The sequence below is a fragment of the Furipterus horrens genome, unplaced genomic scaffold, assembly GCF_987537825.1.
Source record: "Furipterus horrens unplaced genomic scaffold, mFurHor1.1.pri manual_scaffold_2, whole genome shotgun sequence".
Lineage (NCBI taxonomy): Eukaryota > Metazoa > Chordata > Mammalia > Chiroptera > Furipteridae > Furipterus > Furipterus horrens.
The window spans coordinates 32552679-32577646 of NW_028327172.1; the positions used below are offsets into that span (position 1 = coordinate 32552679).

Consider the following 24968-nt stretch of genomic DNA (forward strand, 5'->3'; position numbering starts at 1 on the left):
TTGTGAAATTTTCAGCAAATTATTATGAATAATAATGTTTTTATAGACATTTTTTATAAACTCCGCATTTCTCAGCAAAATAGCCTGGCATTTCTCACACGAATTTTAGCAATTACACATGGCACTCAATGGGTTAATAACTCTGAGAGTAACTGGTGTTTGAAAACAGATGGATTATAACAAACTCATAGGTAGGGAGCAGCGTCTTCCTTGTAGCATCCTAGAACATTACCTAGGAGGGACAGAGAGGTTGTATGCCTTTGCCTGACCTTTGGGTGTTCTTTTTATAACATCCACCTCTATTTTCTAATTCTATTTTGATATCTTCAGTGTCATTCTGTTCCCTTTTGGGTCAAATTCTGTTAAGAAAATGTGGATTATTCCTTATGTTACACTGTAATCTATCTTTTTTTGTTTCCTTTTAAAAAAAATTTTGTTTTTCAATTACAGTTGACATTGAATATTATTTTATATTAGTTTTAGGTGTGCAACATAGTCATTAGACAATTATGTAGTTTACAAAGTGATCCCCTGATAATTCATGTACCCACCTGGCACCATACACAGTTATTACAATATTACAGACTCCATTCTCTATGCTGACTCTATCTTCTTGTCACCTTCAGGGTCCCTTTCCCTGAACAGTGTAGAAATTCCTCTTTGCTGAAGCGCTCAGATCCTCACTGTGCTTGTAGCTGTGGCTTCTCACCTGCCTTTACCGCTATTCCAGGCAGCCCTCAGATGGAGAGGACGGGATGCTGCCCCCTTGAATATTCACCATCCACTTACCTTCCTGAGTATCCTCTAACCTCAGAGTACTACCCCGCCTCCTTCCCCAGGGCTTTGCACCTAGTTGTTTACTTCTTTCTCCCCGTTGCTTACCTCTTTCTTTTTTTTTTTTTTAAATGTGTTTTATTGATTATAATATTACATTTGTCCCAATTTCCTTTCCCTCTGCTCCCCTCCACCTGGTGGTCCCCCTCCCTCCAGTTGTCCCCCCCTTTTAGATCATGTCCATTAGTTGTGCATATAGTTCTTCTCAACCTCTGTCTATTCCATTCCCTCCTACCATGATCCTTAATTCCTATATCATCTCCCTCCCTCTTTCTTTATGTTGACTATTTGATAAGATGTTTGCCAAAGGTCCCAGAAGCATTCAGTCATTTGGTAATGAAATAACATTCCTTGAACCTCATTGCGGGAATATAAATCTAGCATCTCTGCCTGTTTGTCTATTTCTTTTCATGGTGTCACTGCCTTCCCACTAATCGGGAAATACTGAAGTCTCAGAGTGGGGTTTGTCTCCTGCTCCCTTCCTCTCACATCTAAGTGGGTGCCAAGCCTTGCAAATCTTTACTTGTTCCCCTCTGCCCTCCCTGTGATTCCAACCCTCCTTTCAGTCCTGATGCATCTTAGACTGTGTTATTGTAGGGGAGAGTCCTTTCTTCCTTCCCGTTTCACTTACTACCACTGACAACAAGGTAAGTGCCTTGTTCCTTGTCAATCAAACAGGGCAGGTAAGAGTGCCTGTCTCGTGGGGTTGTTGGAGGGATAAACAGGATGCTATATAGAGAATGTTTGGAACAGTGCATGACACAGAAAAGGTGCTACGGAAGTATTGGCTATGAATATTATTATTACCGGAGCCCTCCAATCCTTTGCCAGGTGTACCACTCCAGAACATTCCTTTCATCAGGCTCCACCCCTGCTCAAAAGTCTGCAGTCTCCTCATGGTCTGTCTGTCTGTCTGTCTAGCAGTAGTCCCTAAGGTGAGCATGCAAGACCCAATTGGCAGGGTATGGGAAGAGAAAACTGACTCGCTTTAGTACATGTTTTAAAAAAAATCTCATTCTTTTAAATTTTGGACTTTTTGAGTATGCTTTACACTATATTTTTGAGTAAGGGTACATTTATAATTTATAAATATAATACATGCACATACTTTAATAAATAAATATACATATATTGGTGGTATGTTAAAAATATTTCACTGATAAGGGAGTGCAAGCAAATGAGTTTGGGGATCCCTGGTCTGGAAGCTGGGATCCAGACCCGGAGCCTGGCGTTGCGCTGTGGCGGCCCCAGCCTGGCAGTGCTGAGTCCCCTCCCCGTCCCCCTTCCTCGTGATCCTCACTTGCTCTCCACCTGGCCCACCTTGTGCCTTTTGATGTTTGTCATTGCTCTTCCCCTCTTCCTGTTCCTAGAGATTTTTCTCTCATTTTCTCATGCAGAAATTCACCTTAAACGCCACTGGCTCCATCAAGCCTGCCAGGATCATTCTAGCTTGAAATGCTTCCTTCAAGCTCCGCAGGCATTTGCTGTTGATACCGCTCATTTGGCCCCTGCTGTTTTCTAGTGGGAGTTGGGATCTTTTGCCACGTACGTTTCTTGGCTCCGTAGTTCTGTTAATTTTCACATGGACATGCCTTTAAATTAGGTTTTGCTTGCTGACTTTATTTTGATCTGTTTGTCATTTATCATCTATCTGGAGACACATACTTATACTTTTTGAATGATATTAATGTATCTCTGTTTTATCGTAGTAATACATAATTCTTTAAGGAAAAGTTTCATTTGTTACATTTGTGATCTGAACCTCCCTAGATTTGATGGTGTGCTTCAGCCTGAGGCAGACATTTATCTGCAGTGCGGGATTGAACATCTTTTGTGTGTGGATTTATTATTTCCTTTTACTCCAGGTGACCTAAAATCATAATCCTTGTGTTTAATGCCTGCAGTTTAGTACTTACAGTCCTGAGTTCCGCATGTCCTCCTGGGAACTGAGGAAAGCTGGATGGTACACAGAACATATCCATTTAATCTGGGCTTTCCCCCTCCTCAAACACTGTAAGAACGCTGTTGCATCAGCCAGGTGCCGTCAGTGTGTGACAGCGGCTGTACTGTCCTCGAATAGCCTATTGGTCCTGCAGTCAGGAGGCACAAGTTTCAATCTTGATTCTGCCACCTGCTGGTTGTTTCGACTTGACCAAGTCAGTTATTTAACCTCATCTGAAAAATGAGCTTAATCATGTATATACATCACAGAATTATCATGAGGATTAATTAGGAGGGTGTCTATGAATGTGCTAGCACCTAGGAGGTGGTCAGTAAGTGTCTGTTTAAAAGAAAAAAGAGAAGAGCCTCCCCCGTCCTCTGTGAGTGAGCTTTCTGATGCAAGAGTGTACTTTGGGGGGAAGCAGCTTTAGGGAGGGCCCCTAGACTGAGCAAACAGCCTGGAGACCAAAAGCTGGACATCAAACTGGCCTGGTTTCTGGGCTTGTGTCTAATAGACTGTCTATGGCCTCCCCAGAGAGCATGAGGATTAATTAGTTAATCTTTGTAAAGTACTTTGAAGGTGAAAAGTGCTACGTAAGTGGAATGGTTGAATTGCTATTGGAGATGTAATAATGGTAGCACCATATTCTGGCAGTCTTGCCTGTCTTGGACATCAATAATCAATAACAGAGACGGTTCTAAGATGTTTTACTTGATGAGAAAGGATTCATTGTGGGATTTGTGATAACGCAATTCTCCTGTAGAATCTCAGAGAGCAACCTGCCAGTTTTTCCCAGTAGAGGAATGGGAGGGTCACTTAAGAAATCACAGTCTCTTTGTCTGGCTGCTTAGGAAGCTCTCCGCTAGGGCGGTCTGACTGTACGTCTCAGCCAGCTCAGGTAGAGAGACAAATTGCCAGTTTTGGATGCTTTTTGGGTCCTGGGCACATGGTTTTTTTTTGGGGGGGTCTAATCCTAAAGAAATGAAGGAAGAGTGTGGAGTGGTTGGTTACCTAGTGATGTGGACCAGTTTGAATAACTAATGTAGAGATGTAACATGGGCTTGCAGGAGGGGTGGCTTAGCTCTGTGACCCTGGGCTGGTCACTGTTCTGAACCTTAATTTTATCAATTGTTAAATGGGAACATAGTAGTTGATGAGTGCAATAATAGAGATGGGTCACAGGAGGTGGGTGTCACCCTTTCTGTGTAGAACTAAGGAGTCAGGTAGGGTTTCATAGATCTGATGGTGCATGAACTGGACTGTAAGGTTGAGCCATTGTTTATCATATGAGTAACATAAGGAAAGGTCATCCAAGACAAAAGGAACAATAGCACATGTAGACCATGAGGTAGTACGTCTGAGTGGACCCTCTTGCAGTTCTTGTAATATTCCTGCTACCCCATGGGTTGCCCAGACTTTGCCCCCTTTTTGAAGAAGCTCAGAAGTTGGGTTCCTGTGAACTTCCTGGTATCTCTGCTGGTGTCCGGGAGCAGACTGATCCTGAGAACTGTATCCCTGCAGAGCCCTGTATCCCTGCAATATTCTGACATTTCCCCTGTGAGTCTGTGGTTGTTTTTTAGCTGACACTATAAGCCATATGTTGAATGTGGGGCCAGATGAAGCTTTGATACTAAACACAGAGTATGTAGTAGATTTGTCTAGAATTTAATATGCATTACTTGGTGTTTTGTCTCTTAAGCAAAGCTTTTCTTTGTTAAAATAAACATGTATAAAGAATTTATACAGCGCACATGGTTATGCATATTTATTGCAGGGAATCTGTTAATAATCTATGCCTCATTGGAGTTTGCATTTCTGTTGAAATAACAAGTGTGGCACTTGGTACAACTGAATGAATTTGGTGAATTTTCTCTTATCTGGGAGAAGAAAGGCCATTTCTCTTTTTCCAAACTTCATCTTCTTCAATCATCTTTAGCACTGGCCAGCTTCTCAGGTGGTGCATCTGGGGAACTGAATGCTTTTCTGGCTATAAACGATCTTGTCTTTTCTTCCTTCTTGCACTCCCTTCCCTAGCACACAGAGACACTTGCCTGGGGACTGTTAGAATTGCTCCTCTGAGTAAGCGCATAGACTCTGAAAGGTCCTCTGATGTTACACTGAGGCGGAAACACATGAAACTGGCCATTAACTGAGCTTGGAGTAAGGCCCTACGAGGCTGTGCTATGGGGCAGGTCAGGAGCCTGGGGGCTTTGGGGTGGCTGATGGGGGCCCTGAAGAGGGTGAGAGAGAGAGGACAGCCTGAGAACAGAGGCTGTGGGGAGAGAGAGGGTGGTGGGCCGTGAAGCGTGGATGGGTGTTCTCTGTGTCATGTCCATATCTGTTAAAATGCAGGACCGTGGGCTTTAGAATCAGTCTCTGTTGGAATCAAGCTCTGTTGCTCCCCACTTACTTGATCTTGAGCAAGGTACTTCACCTCTCCGAACCTCAGTTTTCCACACCTGTAAAATGTGAATACTTGTGTTTTCTTTCTTTCTTTTTTTTTAAATCCTCACCTGAGGATATTTTATTATTGATTTTAGAAAGAAAGGAGGTGGTTGTGGTGGTGGGGGGGCTGGGGAGAGACAGAGGCATCAAGCAATATCGATTGGTTGCCTTCCATACACACTCCAATCAGAGAACGAACCTGCAACCCTGACCAGGGATCAAATCCACAGACTTTAATGTACAAGACAACACCCCAACCAACTGAGCCATCTGGCCAGGGCTACTCATGCTTTCTTTACAGGTAGATAGGAATGCTCTTGGTATATAGTAGTTGGTACTAAAATAAATGTTCACATTTTCTTTTGTTATTCATGCCTGTCCATGAGAGCTGTGGAATGTAGCCTTAACTCAAATAATGTTTGTTTTTAGAAAATGGCAAGGTGTTTACCTGGGGCCGAGCAGACTATGGTCAACTAGGGAGGACACTGGAGTCTCCTGAAGGCTGGAAACCAGAAGAGCAGGGTTCACCCCTCCCCTGCCCAAAACCACAGAAGAGCACACCTTCATCTCTGCGCTGCTTAACAGGAGCAACTGAGGTAGGAAGTGACTCTCCAAAGATGTAATGCATCTCTTTTCCTTGTCTTTCAGCAAAGCGCTGTCTGAGCGCCTACTGTGTGCGTAAATTCCAGACATCATGGTCGGTTCCATGCAGGAATCTGGAAAGGGTACTTGCCTCAAGTTGCTCGTAGTTTAATATGGTAGAAAAGGCAGTTATCCAGGAGGTTCCAGGTACTCTGGGTTCCTTCAGGAGTGAGTAATGAACTCAGGGTGCAGGGATTATGTTAGGCTTCGAGGAGGACGTGGCTTTGAGCTCTGCCTTCAGGATGGGTCAGATGGGAGTAAGCAGCTGTAGGAGAAGAGGACTTTTTAGGCAGGCACAACAGCTTAAACAGAGTCATGGGGATAGGAAAGTGAAGAAAGTGTTTGGGGGACCCCTGGAGCATGGGGTGCCTGTGGAGGCCAATGTGAGGTGATATTAGAAGGATGGGGTGGAGCCTGATCAGGGGGCCTTTATACTGAGCTAAGTATTTTTGTGCTTCTGTTTATATTTCCCAGTGTAGAAAACATTGTAGTTTATTTGTTTATTCAGGCCCCTGTAGTTCCCTGAAATGTCTTAAATTTCTACAGTTAAGGCAGGAGTCTTAATTTCTCCAGGGTGTGTGTTTCTGTTACTAAATTTTACTTTACTACTGTTCTTAAAAATAAAGAAAAAGAAAGAAAGAAAGGAAGAAAAAGGAAAGGAAAGGCTTGGTTTTTGAGGAGAATGAGATGGCCACACAGGAAATGTGCCTCTGAGCTCAAGCTGACTTGATAAAGGAATTCTGTCTTCATTCAGAGTCTGTCAAAAAATTAATAAGCTAGTGAGACTTCTGTAATTAGCATCAGACTAATTACAACCCTGTCCATACCTACAGGGCTCCCTTTCCCCCAGGGCCTGCCTGGCCCTCTCCTTCTGGGCATGTAGGACGGTCTCCATTTCTGCCTCACACTGCAGCCGGGCCCTCCTGGGCCTTTCCTCAGTGCTGCGCTGAGTCTGTCTGTCTCTCGCTTTCTCTTTTTCTTTAATTGAAAAGGCACTAAACAACACTGCAAAGATAGTCTGGCCATGATAATCATAATCATAATAATAATAAAAATAAAAACACCCATAATCTTACCACCCTTACACAACTACATTTCTTTTTGTATATAGACATGTACATTTATAATGTTTTGTATTGTCTTTATTTATTTTATCACAAATGTTTTGCTTTGTTTTTCTTGGTCTCTAAGATCCTTTGAAATGGCTATTACATGGCTGGAAGGTTCTGGGATTTTCCAAAGCATTCTTTGAGTGTTGGACATTGAGATCGTTTCTTCCCTTCTTTCTTTCTTTTATTTTTAGCACTGTGGTGGACTCTAATTGTTTCTTAAAGATATAGTTGTGGGGATGAAATTGCAGGGGCAAAAGCATGAGCATCTTCATGACTTCTGCTATATTTCTCTGGATTCTGTTGGCCATGATGTGCAGCACTGTGACAGACATGGCCAGTGCAAACATATAGTCCAAGAGCCTGACAATGATGTGATTTTTCTCAGTGGGGCAACCTGAAGAGTCGGCTTGGGCCCTGTGGTGGCTTCATTTAGAGCTTACCTCCATCTCCGCTCCAGCCTTTGGTGTGCTGGTGTGTATACTCACTGCTCTCACTGCAGGTTCAGACTCCAGGTTGTTTTTTGTTGGTAAACCAGGGCTGGGAATTATCTCCACTGTTGATGTCCAGGTCTGACCTATCTATTTGCCTGAGGCCCAGAGCCAAGCCAGTGTGAGCAGCTATAAGCTGTTAGGAGTTATTGTCAGGCCTGAATGCCATTCCAAGCCCCATTCTCCTTGGACATGACAAGGTGTTATCCTGGCAGGGGCCTGGCCAGGGAGGTGCAGGGACACCTGGGGAGACAGGAACAGCCTTGAACTGAGTTGATGATTCCTGATCAATTGCCTTCTTTATGTCTTAGGGATAAACTGGGGGAGGAGTGAGCTGTCTGGGCTGGGGCCTCAGGCTGGATATCTGCCCAGAAGGGTCCAGAGGGACAGCCAGGCAGGAGGGGAAAGCACTGGTAGATAGAGTTGGACTGTGATGTAAGCATCTCTTCCTGTGAACAAAAGAAAGCAAATAAACATGATGTTACCCAGTGGTTGTTACGGGCCAGGCAGTGTGCTAAATGCTTCCTATACATTACTTCATCTTCACAGTAAACCTGAGCACAGGTTATATGCACAGTTTTATATAAATAAGGAAACAAAGGCTCACAATGGGAAGTCGCTGGCGCAGGATCCCACTGTAGGTAAACAATGTGGCTGGGACTTGGACTTGAAGTGCTTGAAGCTCAAATTTCTTTTTTTTTTTTTTTTTTTTTGTACAGATGAAGTAAAATTGCATATGGCCTTTTACATGTGTATCTTCACCTGTATGAAAGTTCTGGAAGGCTGAGATCCAGGGTTTTTGATTCTCCGAGAGTCTCATTATTTTTCCTTTGAGCTGTGTCTTATCTGTTGCCTGAGAAAGACTGAGATTCTGGACCCGGCGGACCTTCCCTTCATGTTCTCACAGCGGTGTAGACTGTATGTTTCACGCACCGTCAGCTTTGCCTTAGATATCGCGCCTTTCTAGCCACTCTTGGAAAATCCCAGGGGCAGCACGGTGATCAGGACTAGTTCCCCATGCACGTCTGAGCATGTGTGGGCAGCCTTGCTTGCTCCTTGGCAGCAAGCATGCACCGCGGCAGCTTTTTGCTTTCCCAGCCCGAAGTGGCGCTGCTACCTGCACATCTCCTGTGGAATATTGGCCCTAAATTCCAAAGGCGGAAGCCTGTGTTTTACAGTTGGGCAGCAGTGATTGTGCTCGCTTAGTGGGCACGTCGGGGCTCCCCCGAAGCAGGTAGAGCCGGGTACCTGGTGTGTTCGTGGACCCATCAGGAGACCTGCTTGACTGCGGGGGGAGCAGCATCTGAGGGACGAGGTCTAAATCGAGAGTCAGAAGACCTGAGCTCTAGGTCTGGTTTTGCCCTGACTTACTGAATTTGGGCAAGCCCCCTTTCCTCCTGCACCCTTTGTTCCCCCATATGTAGGTTGGGGACCTTACACCAGGTGATTCCTAACGTTTCTTACAGAGCTAAGAGTCCCTTCCATCTGTGACTCTTATTTCATATAAATGATCACTACTTTAATTTGTAACGAGTCTTGCCCTTGCAGTCCCTCAGTGTCATCACCAAGATCACTTAACCCCTAGCTGCTGGCTCAACTTCGGCATGTTAACCAGTGTGAACATTTGGGAATGTTAACTGATCTAGTAGTTCCGGGCTTCAGTACTGCTTGAGCTTTTTGCTCTGCCTTTTCGCCTTGTCTCTGTTCTCTGCCCTTGTTCCTTGTCCCCAAGGCCTCCTGCTCCAGTTTAGGTCATTGGGACTTAGTCTGATGCTCTCACCTGGTCCTCCCTGGACTTGCAGTTTGGTTTTGACTCCCATCTCTGTGGCTTTGCCCTTATTGCCAGGGGCAGGCAGGCCTTGGTGACACTACCTCCCTGGCTTCCCCGCCCGCCACCCGCTGCAGGCTCTGTGTGTGCCGACCCAGCTTTCCTGCTCACCTGTGTCAGCCACACAGTGGTGGTGGGTGGGGAGGTGGAATCAAAGGTAAAGAATACATGTCTTTGCTCCGCAAGAGCTTCCAGGTACATAAATAAATCCTATCCAGAGTGAAAAGTGCTATTAGAGGGATATTAGACAGGCCAAGGGAGCAGTGAAGATGGAATGATTTATTCTGAGGACACTAACAAAAAGAAATATTGTTTGAATGGGGCTCTTAAAAATGAGTAGAAGTTTAGAAAAGGTAGAAGGACATTCCAGGCAAAGGGGACAGCATGAACAAAAACCGTGAATCTGAATCTGCTCTAACCCCGGGCACAAGCAGGATCCTGCCCATTCCAGGGCTCCGGCTTAGTTTTGCAGTGGCCACCTGTCTAGCCTGCCCCTTCGCCACCATCCGTCGTTCCGCTAGGACTACTGTCTGAAGGAAAGTAATTTTCACATATGTGATCTTGTTTGATGCCAGTGTGAGGCTGTGCAACAGGACAGAATAGGAATGGTTACTCTCATTTCATAACTGAGGCCCAGAGCGGCTAGCCAGGACTTAGGAGAAGACCCGAGGCAAGCAGCCTGATTCTCAGCGTTTCTGAGGGCCTTGCTCTGGGCTCAGGCTGTAGGCATGGCCCTGAGTCATGTTGCTGGTTTAAATTCTGCCCACATCTGGGCAAGGAGCACCAAGTCCCAGGGAGGGAGCTCAGTGTGTACGCGCACGTGTGTGCACACATGCAGCCATTGGAGCAGGAGCCGGAAACGCGGAAATAAAACATGAGTTGAACCAGGGATTGGGTAATTGTCAAGTCCAAATGCCATCAGCCCTCATTTTTGCTGCAGGACTAAAACTGTTTGTTGGAGGATCAACCTGTGCACAGGGTCTAAGTGAAATCTGTCAGAATGAGTGGGAAAGAAGCTATTTTTAGTTTGCAGAGTCACTCACTCAGCTGTGTTCGCTGAGGTCTGAGCCAGTCCCCTACGCTTTCCACAGTGTTATTTCTGAAGGAGAAATACCACTTGAATGTGGTGTAAAACCCATTAATGAACCTGGAAGTTTCCAGGGCGTCTTTGTCCTGCAGCTCCTTCGGAAGGCTGCCTTTCCTGAATGACCTTCCTTCTTTCCTATATTTAATGCATTTCTAATTTTAAGTTTGTGTCAAGACTGTGGGACTTGGGTGCCCTAAATAACACAGAAGCCTACCACCAGCAATCAGCTGAGTCTGGAGGGCTCTGGCAGAATTGAAAACAGCCTGAACAAGCATTTCCAAGTCGCTCTCTGCTAAGTAATTGCGGCATCACTGCTGTGCTTCAAGGAGCAGGAGGTCTCTGAGACCATGGGCCCAGGCAGCCCAAAACTTCCAGGTGCAGCAGGTGGTACAGGCCTCCCCAAAGTGGGGAGCAGTGTCCACCCAAAGACTGTTTCATTGGAGATTAGAAAGGCTAACACCTCTGTGCTGTAGCTGCTGACCTAACAGGAGAAATAACCCAAACCAGACCTCAAAGCAGTGGACTGGATTTATCTGTGTGAACACGCCAAAGAGAGGAGGAGCCACCAGACAGTTGTGTTGTTAGAAAGAGGTGGTAAAAGGATATGATGCAGAAGCACTTATTTTTTGCTACCTGCTATTTCCTCATTTATTTATATTTATCATCTCTTCTCACTGAGATACAAGATCCAGGAGGGCAAGGGCCTAGCCGTCTTGTTCAAGGCTGTGTTCCCAGTGCCTAGAATAATTCCCTGCACCTCATGGGTGCTTAGTAGATGTTCCCTGACTGAATAAATTAACAATGAATGAAAGGAATGGTATTGGAGGTATGTGGCCCTCTCTTGCTCCTTTTCTCTCTCTCCTTACAGTCTGTACTTTGCAATCCCAGGCCAGTAGGGGAACAGGCATTTCTGTGTTTTCAGGCATTTGGGCGTCAGATGTCCTGCAGAGCCAGAGAACAGAACCTGTAACGTGTTTAGGCAACCCAGACGGTTCTTACAAAGTCTGTGGATGACGAGGCTTTTATGGTCGGTCCTTTAGCACTTCACAATTTACCAAGCGCTTTCATGCATATTCATCTGTGCTTTTTCTTCTTTTATTCAACAGATGCTTATGTTTGCCTGTCTGTCCGAGTGGGGAAGCGGAGAAGAGTGGATAGTTCCTGCCTCAGGGGCTTGTGAGCTAGCGCAGGGCTCAGATAAGTTCACGGCAGGACAAGCAGACTGTGACAAAGGCTGTAAGGGAGAGTCTGACAATGGAAGTATGTTGATCCCATCCCTTCCATGTGTCCTTGGGGACTTTTTCTCTCTTATATTTAGTCCCTGTGGTTCTGCTGGATTCTGCAGGGCTGGGGTGGCGGGGTGGTTAGGGTGGGAGGTGGTGACTGGGAGGGCTTCCTAAATTGGAAGCGTTGACATTAAATTAGTCCTCAAGGGAGCTAATGTAAAGTAACAGGGGAGTCTTGGCAAGAACTTGCATGAAGAGGAAAGCAGAGGAAGAGCAGCCAGAGGGAGACTGCGTATTGACAAGAGAGGGAGCAGGCAAGCCAGGAACTGCAGCGTCTCAGAAGCCAAGGAAATTTCAACAGGGAGGTCAGGGAGGTTGAAGATTGAGAACAGGCCATGGGGGTTGGTGATGGGAGGTGTGGTGTCACTTTTGAGAGAAGCTGAGGTGGAAGTCGAAGCAGGGACACAGGGAATGAGAGGGTGATGGAAACGCAGGCTCGAGGTGTGACCAGCCCTTTCAGGAGATTCGTGGTCAGAGGAGGGTGAGAACAAACTGAGGCCCTTGAAAGGAGCTCCTGGTTCAAGTTAGTTTTGTAAGCTTGGGTGGGGACTGAAGTGTGTCGGAGACTTCAAGAAAGGATCAGAGAGAGAAAGAGAAAAAGCTTGAGTAAAGATGCAAAAGGGAGGGAGGGAGCTTGAGCAAGGCCCCCAAGGAGGTGAGAGATAGGGTTGAAATCACTGTGGATGGGTTAGTTCTGACCAGAAGGAAGGACACTTTTCTTTCAGCACAGGAATAAAGTAAGAGGATATGCAGAGACAGAAGTTCATGGTGGGAGAGAGAAATGCCTTCACTGAAGCGTGTGTATTCTTTGTCATCATGTTATATCTTGGTTTTATTTATTGATTCAATAAATGTTTACTGCTTCCCACTGCAGGCCATGCTCAGTGCGAGGTGCCCAGAATTCACAAAGAAAAGGCCAAGCTGCTGCCCACCGCTGTAACACAGCGTTTCTTAGTAATGCAGTAATTATCATTATGCCCATCTCTAAATCAGACTTGAAGTTCTTTGGGAGCAGACGCTGTCTTGCTTATCTTTGTTATAATTAGGGCTGGACGTGGTACAAAGTGAATGATCAGCAGAGGCATGTTGGAAAAAGTGTGAGTGCTCCTGTTAGGTGGGTTAAGTCTTCCTGGTTCGGCTGAAAGCCAGACTGTCTGCTGGCGTGGTGAGGTTCGTGTGGGGAGGTGTCCAGCACAGTCTGGTGGCTGCCTGAAAAAGAAGGAGACATTGCTATTGGCTCTGACCCTGAGTCGTGGGCAGGGCAGATGTTGCCTCCGTTATTCTAGGGGAGAGGAAACTGAAGTTCAAAGAGAAAGCTGTCAGGAGCTCGGTGCTGCATACTACATGGCGGAACAGGGACTTGGCTGCGGCGCTCAGGGCCCTCATCTTTCTCATTGCGAGCTCTGTACACCAACGGCTTCCTCTCTGGACAGTTCTGATCAGAAAGTGGGCCTGGGCTCTGGCTTTGGCTCTCACTAGGTGGCGGTTGGGTCTGATGGAGACCTGGTCGTTCTCTCCAGACTCAGTCTGGGTCAGTATCATATGAAGAAAGCAGGAGGAAAGGAATAGCCTCAGTGAGGACTGGGACGGTGAAGTTAACTCACAGTTGTGGTAAGCCATAGTGCTTGCCAGGGTATTGAACGTGGGGTGACACCTGGGTTGGATTTGCTCCTCTGTCACTTATAATCCACATGACTTTGGGACAGTGAAAACGTTTCCAACCATTTCTTTTCTCATCTACCAACTGGGAGTAATAACATCTGTTTTACCTTGCCCACAGGGTTATGCAAATAAGATGCAAGTAAGATAAATAATCAATTTTATAAACTCTAAAGTACTGTACAAAAGAGTTATTATAATCGGGTTCATAACATATAAGCCACTCTATGCTTCTGATACAGAATTTGTTCTAAGTATGGACCAGAGTTGCCTTGTCTTAATCACTTGGCATCTTAGGAGCTACATAGAACCAGCCTGGATCTTATGGTAAACACTTCTTAGAATCAGAACCAGTGAACACAGTGGAGGCCGGATGCTTGGTAATCCATAGCCTGTCTCCACGCAGTGCCGGAGAGCCTGAGTTCCTGTCGAGGTAGCATCAGCACTGACAGCAAGGACGCCTCTGGCTTGCTTTCTCTCAGCAGCGGAGGAAACGCATCAGCACTGATTTCAAGTCCTTGTGACCTCATGTGTCAGCACCACTCTCTGCAGCATTACGACTGCCCTAGGCCGCACCCAGGGTCACCCGGGAGCTGTCCAGCTGTCTTTTGTTGCATTTGACCTTGAAAACTGGGCATTCCAGGGTGGAAGTAAATCATGCAGATGTTTAGAGTGAGCGAACAGAAGTCAATGAGGGTTTGATGGAGGCTGCAGTGGGTTGATGAGAGAAATGCAAGGCCTGTGAAGGCTGAGTGAGTTGTGCCTGAATCGGTTGGCTGGGGAACTAAAACTACCTCCATCTCTACCCCTGTTCCTCTGGCTTGGGCCCCCCATATTTGTTGCCTAATTACAGTGACAGCCGCTTAGTTGAAGACTGCCTGTTTCTAGCCTGGCCTTATTCTAGCTGCCCCACTCAGCTGCCAAAATGATCTACTGAAATATAAATCTGATCATGCTATGCTATTTTTTTTCCCCTAAAGAGTCTTAGAAAATACAGGAAACATTCATTCCAATGATAAACCCTATTGAAAACCTACTACATGGAAGAAACTTAGCCAAGCCTGTAGCATATTTTGGAGAATAAGGCCCAGCCTCTGCCCTCGAGGGACAGGTGAAACACATAACCCATAATCCTCACAGCCAGTATGCAAAGAATGAGTTATTAGAGTGCAGGTTTAGATCATTGCTGACCTTGTTCACCACTGTATGCCCATCACCTTAATTAAGGCCCAGCACACAGTAGGTGCTCAGTAAGTAATGGTTATAGGGTTGAATGTATGCCCTTACTTTTTAATGGCTTCCCATCCAGGATGAAGTGCAAAATCTCTGGCTTGTTAGAGGCAGCTCTTCCTGCTCTCACCCCTGTCATGATATCCAGCCTCCCCTTGTACCAGTGTTTCTCTTGCATGGCGCAGTTCATCCATACCAAGCCATTGAAGTCATTGTATTGTTTGGTACTTCTGGGCCTCTGCACATGCTGGTTCTTCTGTTTCCCTTTGCCCTTGGCTCCATGGACAGCTACTACCCATCCCCCAGAGGATAACAAGGATGGTGTTTCATATTCATCTCAGAGTTCCTGCCATTCAGCCTGACACACCTGCCTCTTTTTTCCTCTCTCTGTTGTGTTTTTCTTGGCTTGGTGTCATTACCCACCATCCTCTTTGGCTCTGTTGAGCTACTCTCCCAGATGCCCTTTTCCACCTTCCCTCTACCCGCCTTGTCCTTGAGCCTCCCGAGAGCCCAGATCTGGACTTTGTTGGGCTGCTGGAGGCCTGGCTCCTTGGCTGTGATGAATCCTGGCCTTCCTTGTGCCTTTCTGAAACAACTCTTCCTCCCACATTGGCCCCATCCAGACAGCTGGACGGCTTTGCCAGTTCCCCTTGCACAAGCACCCTACCCTGAACAGAGACCGGGTTTTGCCAGTCCCAGTTCCTGGGGCCTGGACTCTGTGTCCTGGACCTCTGGTCACTGTTTGGGACCTTATTCTGAATGGCTAATTCCCCCGGTAGGACACATCTGCTTAATTCTGAGGGTGGTTGATGCTCAGAGCTTCCTGCTCAGAGGCCCTGTTTGGTATTGGCACTGGCCTGAATCAGACCAGGCCCCTTTGGTACTTTGTAGCAGAGGGCTGCCTTAGGAGCCAGCCCTGTAAGTCATCCCTCTTCCCCAAAGGTTATTCCCATCTAGTTCTAGCCCTTTTTTGGCCTGCAGTGTCCTGAGCCATTGCGGCCTTGCCTGGTAGGTACCCCTGGAGGAGGATAAAGAGGAAACATTGCTGTTGTCATGGCTAAGAAAGCAGAACTTGCCATTTTGTTGGGATGCAGCCTTTAGAATGGCAAGATCGCAGGCCAGCTCGTGTGAGGACCACCAAATTATGACTAGAAGAAGTTAGTGTTTTCATGGTTACATAATTCCCTTCTGTGATGCACTGGTTCTCTCTGTGGGAACACTGCAGGTTGCTGTTGGGAAGGGAGCACTTTTTACTGGGTGCCTGGCATCATCCAAGATTGGGGGAGGCTGAAATGGAAGGAATCAGAGGTGCCTTTGCAAAAAGAGCAGCTGCCAATGGTGAAGCTTCTGGCTTTTCAGAGGTGCCAGAAGTGGAAGGGGAAGAAAAGCAGTAGGCATGGTGGGAGCCTACTCCCAGGTGCCACTTTAGGAGACCCAGCTGGCTGGGGACAGTTGCTCATGGCTACTGAATGAAGTGTGTGCGTCACTGTAGCCAGCACTTCCAGGATTGAGGGAGGAAACTGTCTCTGTCCAGAGAGGTAATGTAGCCATTCTTGAGTATCTTCTCTGTGGTTTTCTTCCCATGTGGTCCCTTTGGGGTAAGGTTTTTTATTAATAGCCTGGAGCATACACATTATTTGAGGATAGAGTCTGCATGAAGGAGCAACAAATAGGGGAAGGACTTGGAAGAATCAAAAGACTTTACATCATGGCTTTGATTCTTGGAGAAACCACATTACTTCCTGAAGTCTCAGATTTTGCATCTGTCATATATAATAATACTTATTAGGTCTTCTTCTCCAAGTGGTTGTCAGAATGATGTTATGGATGTGAAGGCACTTTACAAACTATGAAGCAATAAACAAATGTAAGTTATGTTAGTAGATTTCTTTGTCATATCCAGCCTTCTATGGGTGTTCAGGTCTTGTGGCTCTTTGGAAATCATTGTCAGTTATCAGGGAGCTGGAGTTTGATATGAATCATTTTTATGATTTTTGTGTTCCTCGTTATCCATTAGCACTTACCAAGTACCCAGAATGCATTCAAGCTGTGGACTTGGAATGTGACAACAGGGAGGACACAGAGTCCTCCAGCTTTCTAAATGGGATGTGATTGATAGTATAAATCTCCTACAGGTGAGAGCTGAGGACTTGTGAACAGAGAGCTGTAGAAGCAGTGTGGGGAAAAGCGTTGTTGGCCAGGTCTCTTGAGTCTTTGGGAGATCTTAGAGGAGATGAAATTTGAAGACTGGGGAGACTGAGTTTTGATGGTTGAGAAGATCAAGCCCCTTTAGGCTTCTGAAGGATCTGTGTGGGAAGAGGCTGGTTCCTTCTGAGGCAATAAACCTGGGGATGCTATTGGCAGGCTTGGGTGTGAGCTGCGGTTGGCAGTTAAGAAAGACTTGATTGGAAACAATAGGATTTTTTAGAAGTAATAATGATAGCTTCTATTTGTTGAATGTTGACTGTGTACCACGTATTATGCTAAGCACTATATAAACATCACTTTCAATTTTTACCACGTTCCTATGTATCAGTGTACTATTTTATCATCATTTTGTAGATTAAGAGACCAAAACTGAGGGGAGTGAACTTGTCTAAGGACACAGCTAGGGAATAGCAGAGCTAACACAGTGGCTGTGTTGTAGACCAGAGGATATAGACTAATATAGTGGCAGCAAGGATGAGTTTCCGAGGGTCTCAACCCCAGCCCCCTTACCTGCAAATCCAACTTGTACCACTTTTCAAGGCTCAGATTAGGTTTGCCCCGTTGAATCTTTTTTGAACAACTCCAGTTGCCATTTCAAGTATAAGCTACTTGAGGATAGGTACCCTGTCTTGGTTGCTGATGTATCTTTAGTAGATGGCACCGTGCCTTTCAGAAAGTAAGTGGTTAGAACTTATTATGAAATTGAATGGAAACCTCTCGTCACTTAGAGTCTGAGTCAGGTATTACTGACTCTTAACATCTGGTCATCTCATGTGTGGTGGTCTTCCAGAGATGAGCATATGGTGTAACAGAGTGGGCACTGTATTTTGGGATTAAAAAAAAATCTCATTCCCTATTGGACAGGGGGTGAGGGGCTAGGTCACACAGCAGGCACTTGTAAAACCAGGGGGTTTTGAGCTCCACCCACCCTGAAGCAGGCTTGGTGAGGTCTGCCATGGAATAGTCGCGGTGGTGGCTAACATGTTGTGGTATGTGAGTTTGGAGGGAGAAGAGCAAAAGCAGGATGCTGACTCCTCCAGCGTCTCAGCATGAGGGTCACAGAAATATAAGCATCTCTGGCAGCCTGCAGTGCTCCTGTCCTCAGACACCTATTTAAGGGTAATAGCATAGAGGCACGCAAATGGAACCTTTGCCTTTGCACCCCTCAAGGTGAAATTTCTCCTCCTGCATGGGGACTTGTGGGAACAGTTCCATACCGCTGTACGATGCATTTATCATTCTGCTCCCCTGGCACTTTGTTCCAAGCTGCATCAATTCCCCCTTCCTTCCTGCGCTCCATGATGATGATGCATCTGGTGGTGCAGCCTCCCTGATCAGAGTTTGTCGTGTCATGGAAAGAGCAATGTATTAGCTAATAATGACAGCAGGTAGCTGTCCTGGTGGGGTGCCCGGTTCCCTGCTAAGCACTTCCTTGACATCATTTCTTTAATCCTCATGACAGCCCAGCAGAGTTCAGGTTATTATTCCTGTTTTCAGATGAAGTGAGAGAGGCTCAGGGGTGGTCACTAGTAAGTGACAGAGTTGTGCTTAAAACCCAGATCCTACTGCACAGCCTATGCTATGAAACATCAATGTTAATTCTCTGTGGGACCTGGGGCCAGAGACTCTGCTTCCTTCAGCCTCAGCTTCCTAATCCATGTGATGAGAAGCAGTTCCAAAGGCTTTTCCAAAGCTCTAAGGCCAGTCCCATTCCGGTTTGGTTAGAATGCTTACCTATGTGGAGGCTGATTTCTTTTTAGCTTTGAGATTTTTTGTTTTTGTTTTACTGTGGCAGGCTAGCTGTTATATATTAATTTCATAGCAACAACATTAATGCAGGCAATTAAGACTATAGAGTGAAGAAGTATGGATCAGTGTTGTCTAGAAGAACTTCCTGTGATGATGGAAATGGTCTGTATCAGTCCAATATAATAGCTGATAACCACATGTGGCTACAGAGCACTTGGAATGTGGCTAGTGTGGTAGAGGGACTAAATTTTAAATTTTATTTTATTTTAATTAATTTAAATATAAATAGCCACATGTGGCTGGTAGCTACTGTATTGGACAGTGCAGGTATAGATGGTATGATAATATAAAACCAAATAGAGTATGGATTTTTTCATTCCTATCTCATCTCTATCTTCTATATCCCAACTAAGACCTCTGATTTACATGTTGATTTTTACGGAGGTCTAATATTTGACATGTTATTACATGTGCTTTCAACTTTCAACACACTCAAACATGCATTATAGCATCATCCCTCAGGTAAGGAAACCGAGGCACAGAGGAGTTAAATATACTACTAGGAGCTGAGTAAATACTTTTTGCATGAATAATTTTGGGGGGCAGAACCAGGACTGGAAACTTAGGTCTTCTGATTCCTGGCCAGAGTTTTCTTTAGTTTTTCTATCATTGGTGCACCAAGCATAGAATAGAGAGACTCTGCTCATTAGAGATAATTCTTTTAATGTTAGGTGGGAGACTTTTTCTTTTCATTTGATACCTTTCTGTACTATTTGATTTTGAAAACTCTATATATACATTATCTTAATTATAATAATGTAGATATTTGGAAAAATTGTATGAAATGCTCCAAGACTGCACAATGGAACTGTTTCTAGGGAGAACTGTCATGCTAGTCAAAGAGAGAGGCAGGTTTTTCAGAAGAGAATTGCATCTCATCTTGATTTCTGGTAATGGTGGAATTCTTTCAGACCAACCATTTTACAAAGAACGACTGTAAACTCAGACAAAATGTAAAAAAATACAACAACCTGACAGAACTGGAGAGTGACCAAAAGCAGGTCCATTCCTCACAAGTGTCAAGGTCCCAAGAGTCAAGGAAAGACTGAGGAATTGTACCAGATTCTAAAGAGATGTGACAACTTGGTAACTTGGTGGCATGTACAGCTGTGAACTGGATCCTTTTGTTATAAGGACGTTACTGGAACAACTGATGAACCCTAAATGAAATCTGAAATTTCGTTGATAGTTACAGTGTTAATTTTTTAGTTTTGATGGTAAACTTGCAATATGTAGAGAGTGTTGTCAGTTTTGGTGACAAGCACACTAACATATTGGGGTGGTATCCATTTGGCAATTTGCTCAGGTATAGATTGGAAAAAAATAGAGAAAGGGAAGGAAAGAGAAAAGATGGTTGACTTAATATTTGGGGAATATGAGAGAAGGGTCAAGAGGAGTTGTTTGTATAGTTTTTGCAACTTTTCTCTAACTTTGCATTTATTTCAAAATACGATTTTTTTTTTTTTTTTTTGCCCTCGATGGTGTGGCTCAATTGTTTGGAGTGTCATCCCATACACCAAAAGTTTGGGGGTTTGATTCCTAGTCAGAGCACATACCAAGGTTGTAGGTTTGATCCCCAGTTTAGGGCATGTATAGGAGGCAACCAATCGATGTTTCTCTCTCACATCGATTTCTCTCTCTCTCTCTCTCACCCCTTTCTCTCTCTCAAATTAATAAACATGTGAAAAAATTTTAAAAAGATTAAAAAATGCCTCATCCTGAACAATAATGAAAATAGAATATATCAGTATTTGTGGGGTGCAGGTAAAGCAGTGCCACGAGGGAAATTTATATCTTTAAGAACGTATGTTAGAAAAGAAAGAAGAACTAGATTCAGTGACTTAAGTTTCCACCTTTAGAAGCTGGAAAAAGAAAAGAAAACCCAAAATAAATAGAAAGAAGGAAATAATAAAGGTAACAACAAAAATTCATGAAATAGAAAACAGACAAAAGTAGATAGAAATAATAAAGTCAAAGCAATTCTTTGGAAGCATCAATAAAATTGATAAATCTGAGCTGAACTAATCAAGAAGAGAAGAGATCACAAAATACCAGTATCAGGAATGAAATTAGGTGTGTTACTACAGAGTCTACAGACATTAAAGGATACTAAAGAAATACTATGAACAACTTTGTGCCAATACATTTAGCAGCTTAGATAAAATAAATGAATTCTCTGTAAAAAGGACAGTTTACCAAAACTGATATAAGATGAAATAAAAAATCTGAGCATCAAAATATCTATTAAAGAAATCAATTTATTAATATAATTTTTACAAAGAACTCTCTAGGCCAATATAGTGTAACTGATAAGTCTTACCAAATATTTAAGGGAAAAACACATTTTTTATACAAAAATTTTCAGGAAATATATGAGGGGATACTTTGCAACTCATTTTATGAAGTCAGCATAGTGCTTATACCAAAACCCAATAAAGATTTACAAAAAACAAACATAGACACAGAAAGTTTTAACAAAATATTACCAAATCAAATCTGCCAATGCATCATGATCAAACTGTGTTATCCCAGGAATCTAAGCTTGCTTTAACATTTGAAAAACAATTAGTGTAATTCACCATAGTAACAAAATAAAGGTGGAAAACCATATGGTCATTTCAAAAGATACAGTGAAAGCGCTGACAGAGTCACAGTGAGCTATCACCTCATGCCCGTTAGGATGGCTGTTACCAAAAAGACAAAGAGATCACAAGTGTTGACAAGGGCGTGGAGAAAAAGGAACCCTTGTACACTGGTGATGGGAATGTGAGTCGGTACAGACATTATGGAAAACAAAATGGAGGTTCCTGAAAAATTAAAAATAGAATTATTGTATGATTCTAGCAATCTCACTTCTGGGTATACAAACAAAGGAAATGAAATCAATATCTTGTAGAGATATGTGCACCTCCATGTTCATTGCAGCAATGTTCATAGTAGCCAAGATATAGAAGCAACCTAAATGCCCACTGATGGATGAATGCATAAAGAACATGTAATACACATGTACACGCACAAAATGTTATTCAGCCTTAAAAAAGAAGGAAGTCTTGCCATTTGTGTCAACATGGACAAAACCTAGAGGACATTATGCTAAATGAAATAAGCCAGACACAAAAAGACAAATACTGCATGAGCTCACTTATATGTGGAATCTAAAAAAATTGAACTCATAAAAGCAGAGTAGAATGGGTGGTTGCCAATGGCTGGGATGTGGAGGAAATGGGGAGATGTTGGTTAAAGGACACAAAGATTCGGTTATGTGAGACGATAAACCTGGAGATTAATGTGCAGTATGATTACTACAATTAATAATTTTGTATACTTGAAATTTGCTAAGAGAGATGACCTTAAGTGTTCTTACTGCACACACACACACACACACACACACAAATAGTAAGTATGTAAGGTAATGGATGTGTTAATTAGCTTGACTGTGGTGATCACTTTACAATGTATATGTATATTCAAATACATTGTGTATCATATACATTTTTAAATTTGTCAACTATACCTTAAAGCTGGAAAATAATTTAACATCCATTTGTGATAAAAACTCTTAGCAAATTAGAAATAGAAGGGAACTTCTACAGTCTGACAAAGGGCATTAATAAAAAAGGCAAATGTCATAATTAATGGTGAAAAATTGTGTTCTTCCTAATAAGATCAAAATAAAGCAACTATGTCCTCTCTCACCATTAAATTGGATGGAGGTTCTAGCCAGTGCCATAAAGTAAGAAAAAGCAATAAAAGGCTTAAAAACCAAAAAAAGAATGAGTAAAACTGTTTTGATTACAGATAACATGATTGTTGACAAAGAAGATCTTAAGGAATCTATAAAATAACTATTATAACCAAGAAGTGAATTTCGCAGAGTACAAAGTCAATATTTAGAAATTGATTATATTTTTTATATGGCAGAAGCAAAGAATTGGAAGATCTTTAAAAAGCAATTTCTTTTTCAATTACATCAAAAAACCAAAATATTTAGGTATAAACTTAACAAAAAATGTGAAAGCTCTGTACACAAAAACTATAAAATAGTGCTGTGAGAAGTTAAAGACCTAAATAAATGGGAAGATATGTCACATTCATGGATTGAAAGACTCAGTGTTGTTTGTTCTCCCTGAATTGATTTGTAGATTTGAGGTAATCCCAATCAAAATCCCAAGAGGTTTAGGGGTAGAAATTGGCAAACTGATTCTAACGTTTAAATGGAAACAAGAAGGACCTGGAATATTTAAAGCAGTCTTGATGAAAAAGAATAAAGTTGGAGGATTCACTTTACCTAACTTCAAGATTTGCTATAAAACCAGAGTATGTCATAACACAAATACAAATAACTTAATTTTAAAAATAGGTAAAGGACTTGAGTAGACATTTCTCCAAAGATGATATACAAGTGGTCAATAAGCATATGAAAAGATGCTCAACATCATTAATTAGGAAAATGCAAATCAAAACCACATGAGACTACACTTTACACACATTAGGATAGCTTATATATGTATATATATTCATATACGTGTGTGTGTGCACATGTACACATACACACATGTAACAACCAAAGCATTGTTGCCCAGGATATGGAGAAATTGTAACCCTTGTGCATTATTGGTGGAAATGTAAAATGGTGCAGCCACTACAGAGAACAGTATGGCAGTTCCTTAAAATATTAAAAATAGAATTATCATGATTCACTAGTTCCACTTTTGGATAAGTATTCAAAGAATTGAAAGCAAGATTTTGAAGGGTGTTCACAGCAGCATTATTCACAATAGCCAAAAAGATCGAAGCAACCCAGTGCTCATTAAACGAATGGATAGGCTAGATGTGGTATACAATGGAATATTATTCAGCAGTAAGAAGGAAGAAAAGTCTGACACATGCCACAACATGTATGAACCTTAGGACATTATGCCGAGTGAAATATGCCAGACACAAAAAGACAAATACTGTATGATTCCACTTATATGAGGTACCAAGAACAGTCAAATTCATAAAGATAGAAAGTAGAATCTTCATTGATAGTGGCCCCAAACAAGGAACAGCCCAAGTCTCCATCTATGGAGAAGGGATAAAAAACTGCAGTATATTCATATTATTCCAAAGGAGTGAAGGGATACATCCAACAACATGGATGAAATCTCAGAAACTTTATTCTGAGTGAAAGATGCCTTACATAAAAGAGTAAAGGAGTACACACTGCTTGATTCCGTGTATGTGAAATTCTAACAGGTAAAACTAAAATCAATAGTGTTAATCTCTATTTTACAGATGGGGTTTCCGGAACTCAGAGAGGCTGAGCACCAGGCCTAAGGCTGCACAGCAGGCCAGTGGCAGAGCTGGGTCTGCCACCCACATGTCCCCACTGCCAGTGCACTGTCCTTTCCTCTATCCCAGGTGGCCTTTTTAGCATTTTTGGATATTAGTATGTTGTTCTTGAGGAGAGCAGTGCAGAGGGTGCAGGTGGCTTGGGTTTCATTTCGGTCTGAAAAGTGCTCTTCCAGCTTCCCTGTGGAGCCTACTAGAGTGGGTTCAGTTGGTTTTTCTAGACCCCTTTAGCTTTCCCCTCTTTGCTACACTGGAAGAGGAAAGGAGCAGCCGGGCTGGAGAGTGCATTGACTTTGTTATTAGAAAGGTTATTCTGGTTCTCTTTTCTCTGCAAGAACACCTTTAATTAAAAATAAAATGAGCAGCTCTGGCAGGTGTGGCTCAGTTGGTTGGAGCATCATCCTGTAAAACAAGAGGTTGTGGGTTTGATCCCCAGTCAGGGTACATACCTAGGTTGTGGGTTCAATCCCTGGATGGGGCATGTGCACAAGGCAACCAATCAGTGTTTCTCTCTCTCTCTCTCTCTCTCTCTCTCTCTCTCTCTCTCTCTCTCTCTTCCTTTTCTTGCTCTCAAAAAATAATGAGAAAATATCCTCGAGTGAGGATAAAAACAAACCATACACACACACACAAAAAAAAAACAAACAAGTAAAACAAGCAAATAACTGTATTCCTTCTCCTTTTCAAATATTACTGAGACTCCTTTTGGCATTGTTCTTGGTTGCATATCCCCATGATGTCTGAGCATTAACTGCAAACTGAGAAAGGGACGGACAACACCATGACCAAAGAGGATTCTCAAGAGGAATGACCAAGTCTAGATTAGAACCGCCATCTGCTGCTGGATGGGCAGGGTTGTGCTGAGCTCTGAATTCGACCCAGAGGCTGGCCTTTTCTGTGTGTTTGCACTTTTGAGATACCCCTTGTGTCTTTGCTCCCTGCTGGCTCATGGACTCTCCTGCCCCTGCCCCAGGCTGCTCTCTGGGGAGTCACACTGCCTCTGATGCTTGGGGACACCGGAAGATCCAGAGGAAGCCAGCAGCACACTGTATTCATGCAGTGAG

The 24968-nt window shown here is 43.5% G+C and overlaps 1 protein-coding gene across 8 annotated transcripts in view; it reads left to right on the forward strand.

Moving 5' to 3' along the window:
* The window catches only part of SERGEF (secretion regulating guanine nucleotide exchange factor), a 180331-nt gene that overhangs the window by 43704 nt on the left and 111659 nt on the right, over positions 1–24968 (forward strand). For 4 of the 8 annotated variants that reach the window (XR_016508308.1, XR_016508304.1, XM_090263453.1 and 1 more), the window contains exons 9-10: positions 5651–5817; positions 11485–11638. Coding sequence is in view for 5 of the 8 variants with exons in the window: in XM_090263453.1 (XP_090119579.1) it covers positions 5651–5817; positions 11485–11638 (321 nt within the window). In the remaining 3 variants the exon portion in view is untranslated. The remainder of the gene's footprint in view (positions 1–5650; positions 5818–11484; positions 11639–24968) is intronic. The other 4 variants (XR_016508319.1, XM_090263437.1, XM_090263457.1 and 1 more) reach the window with 1 other exon arrangement.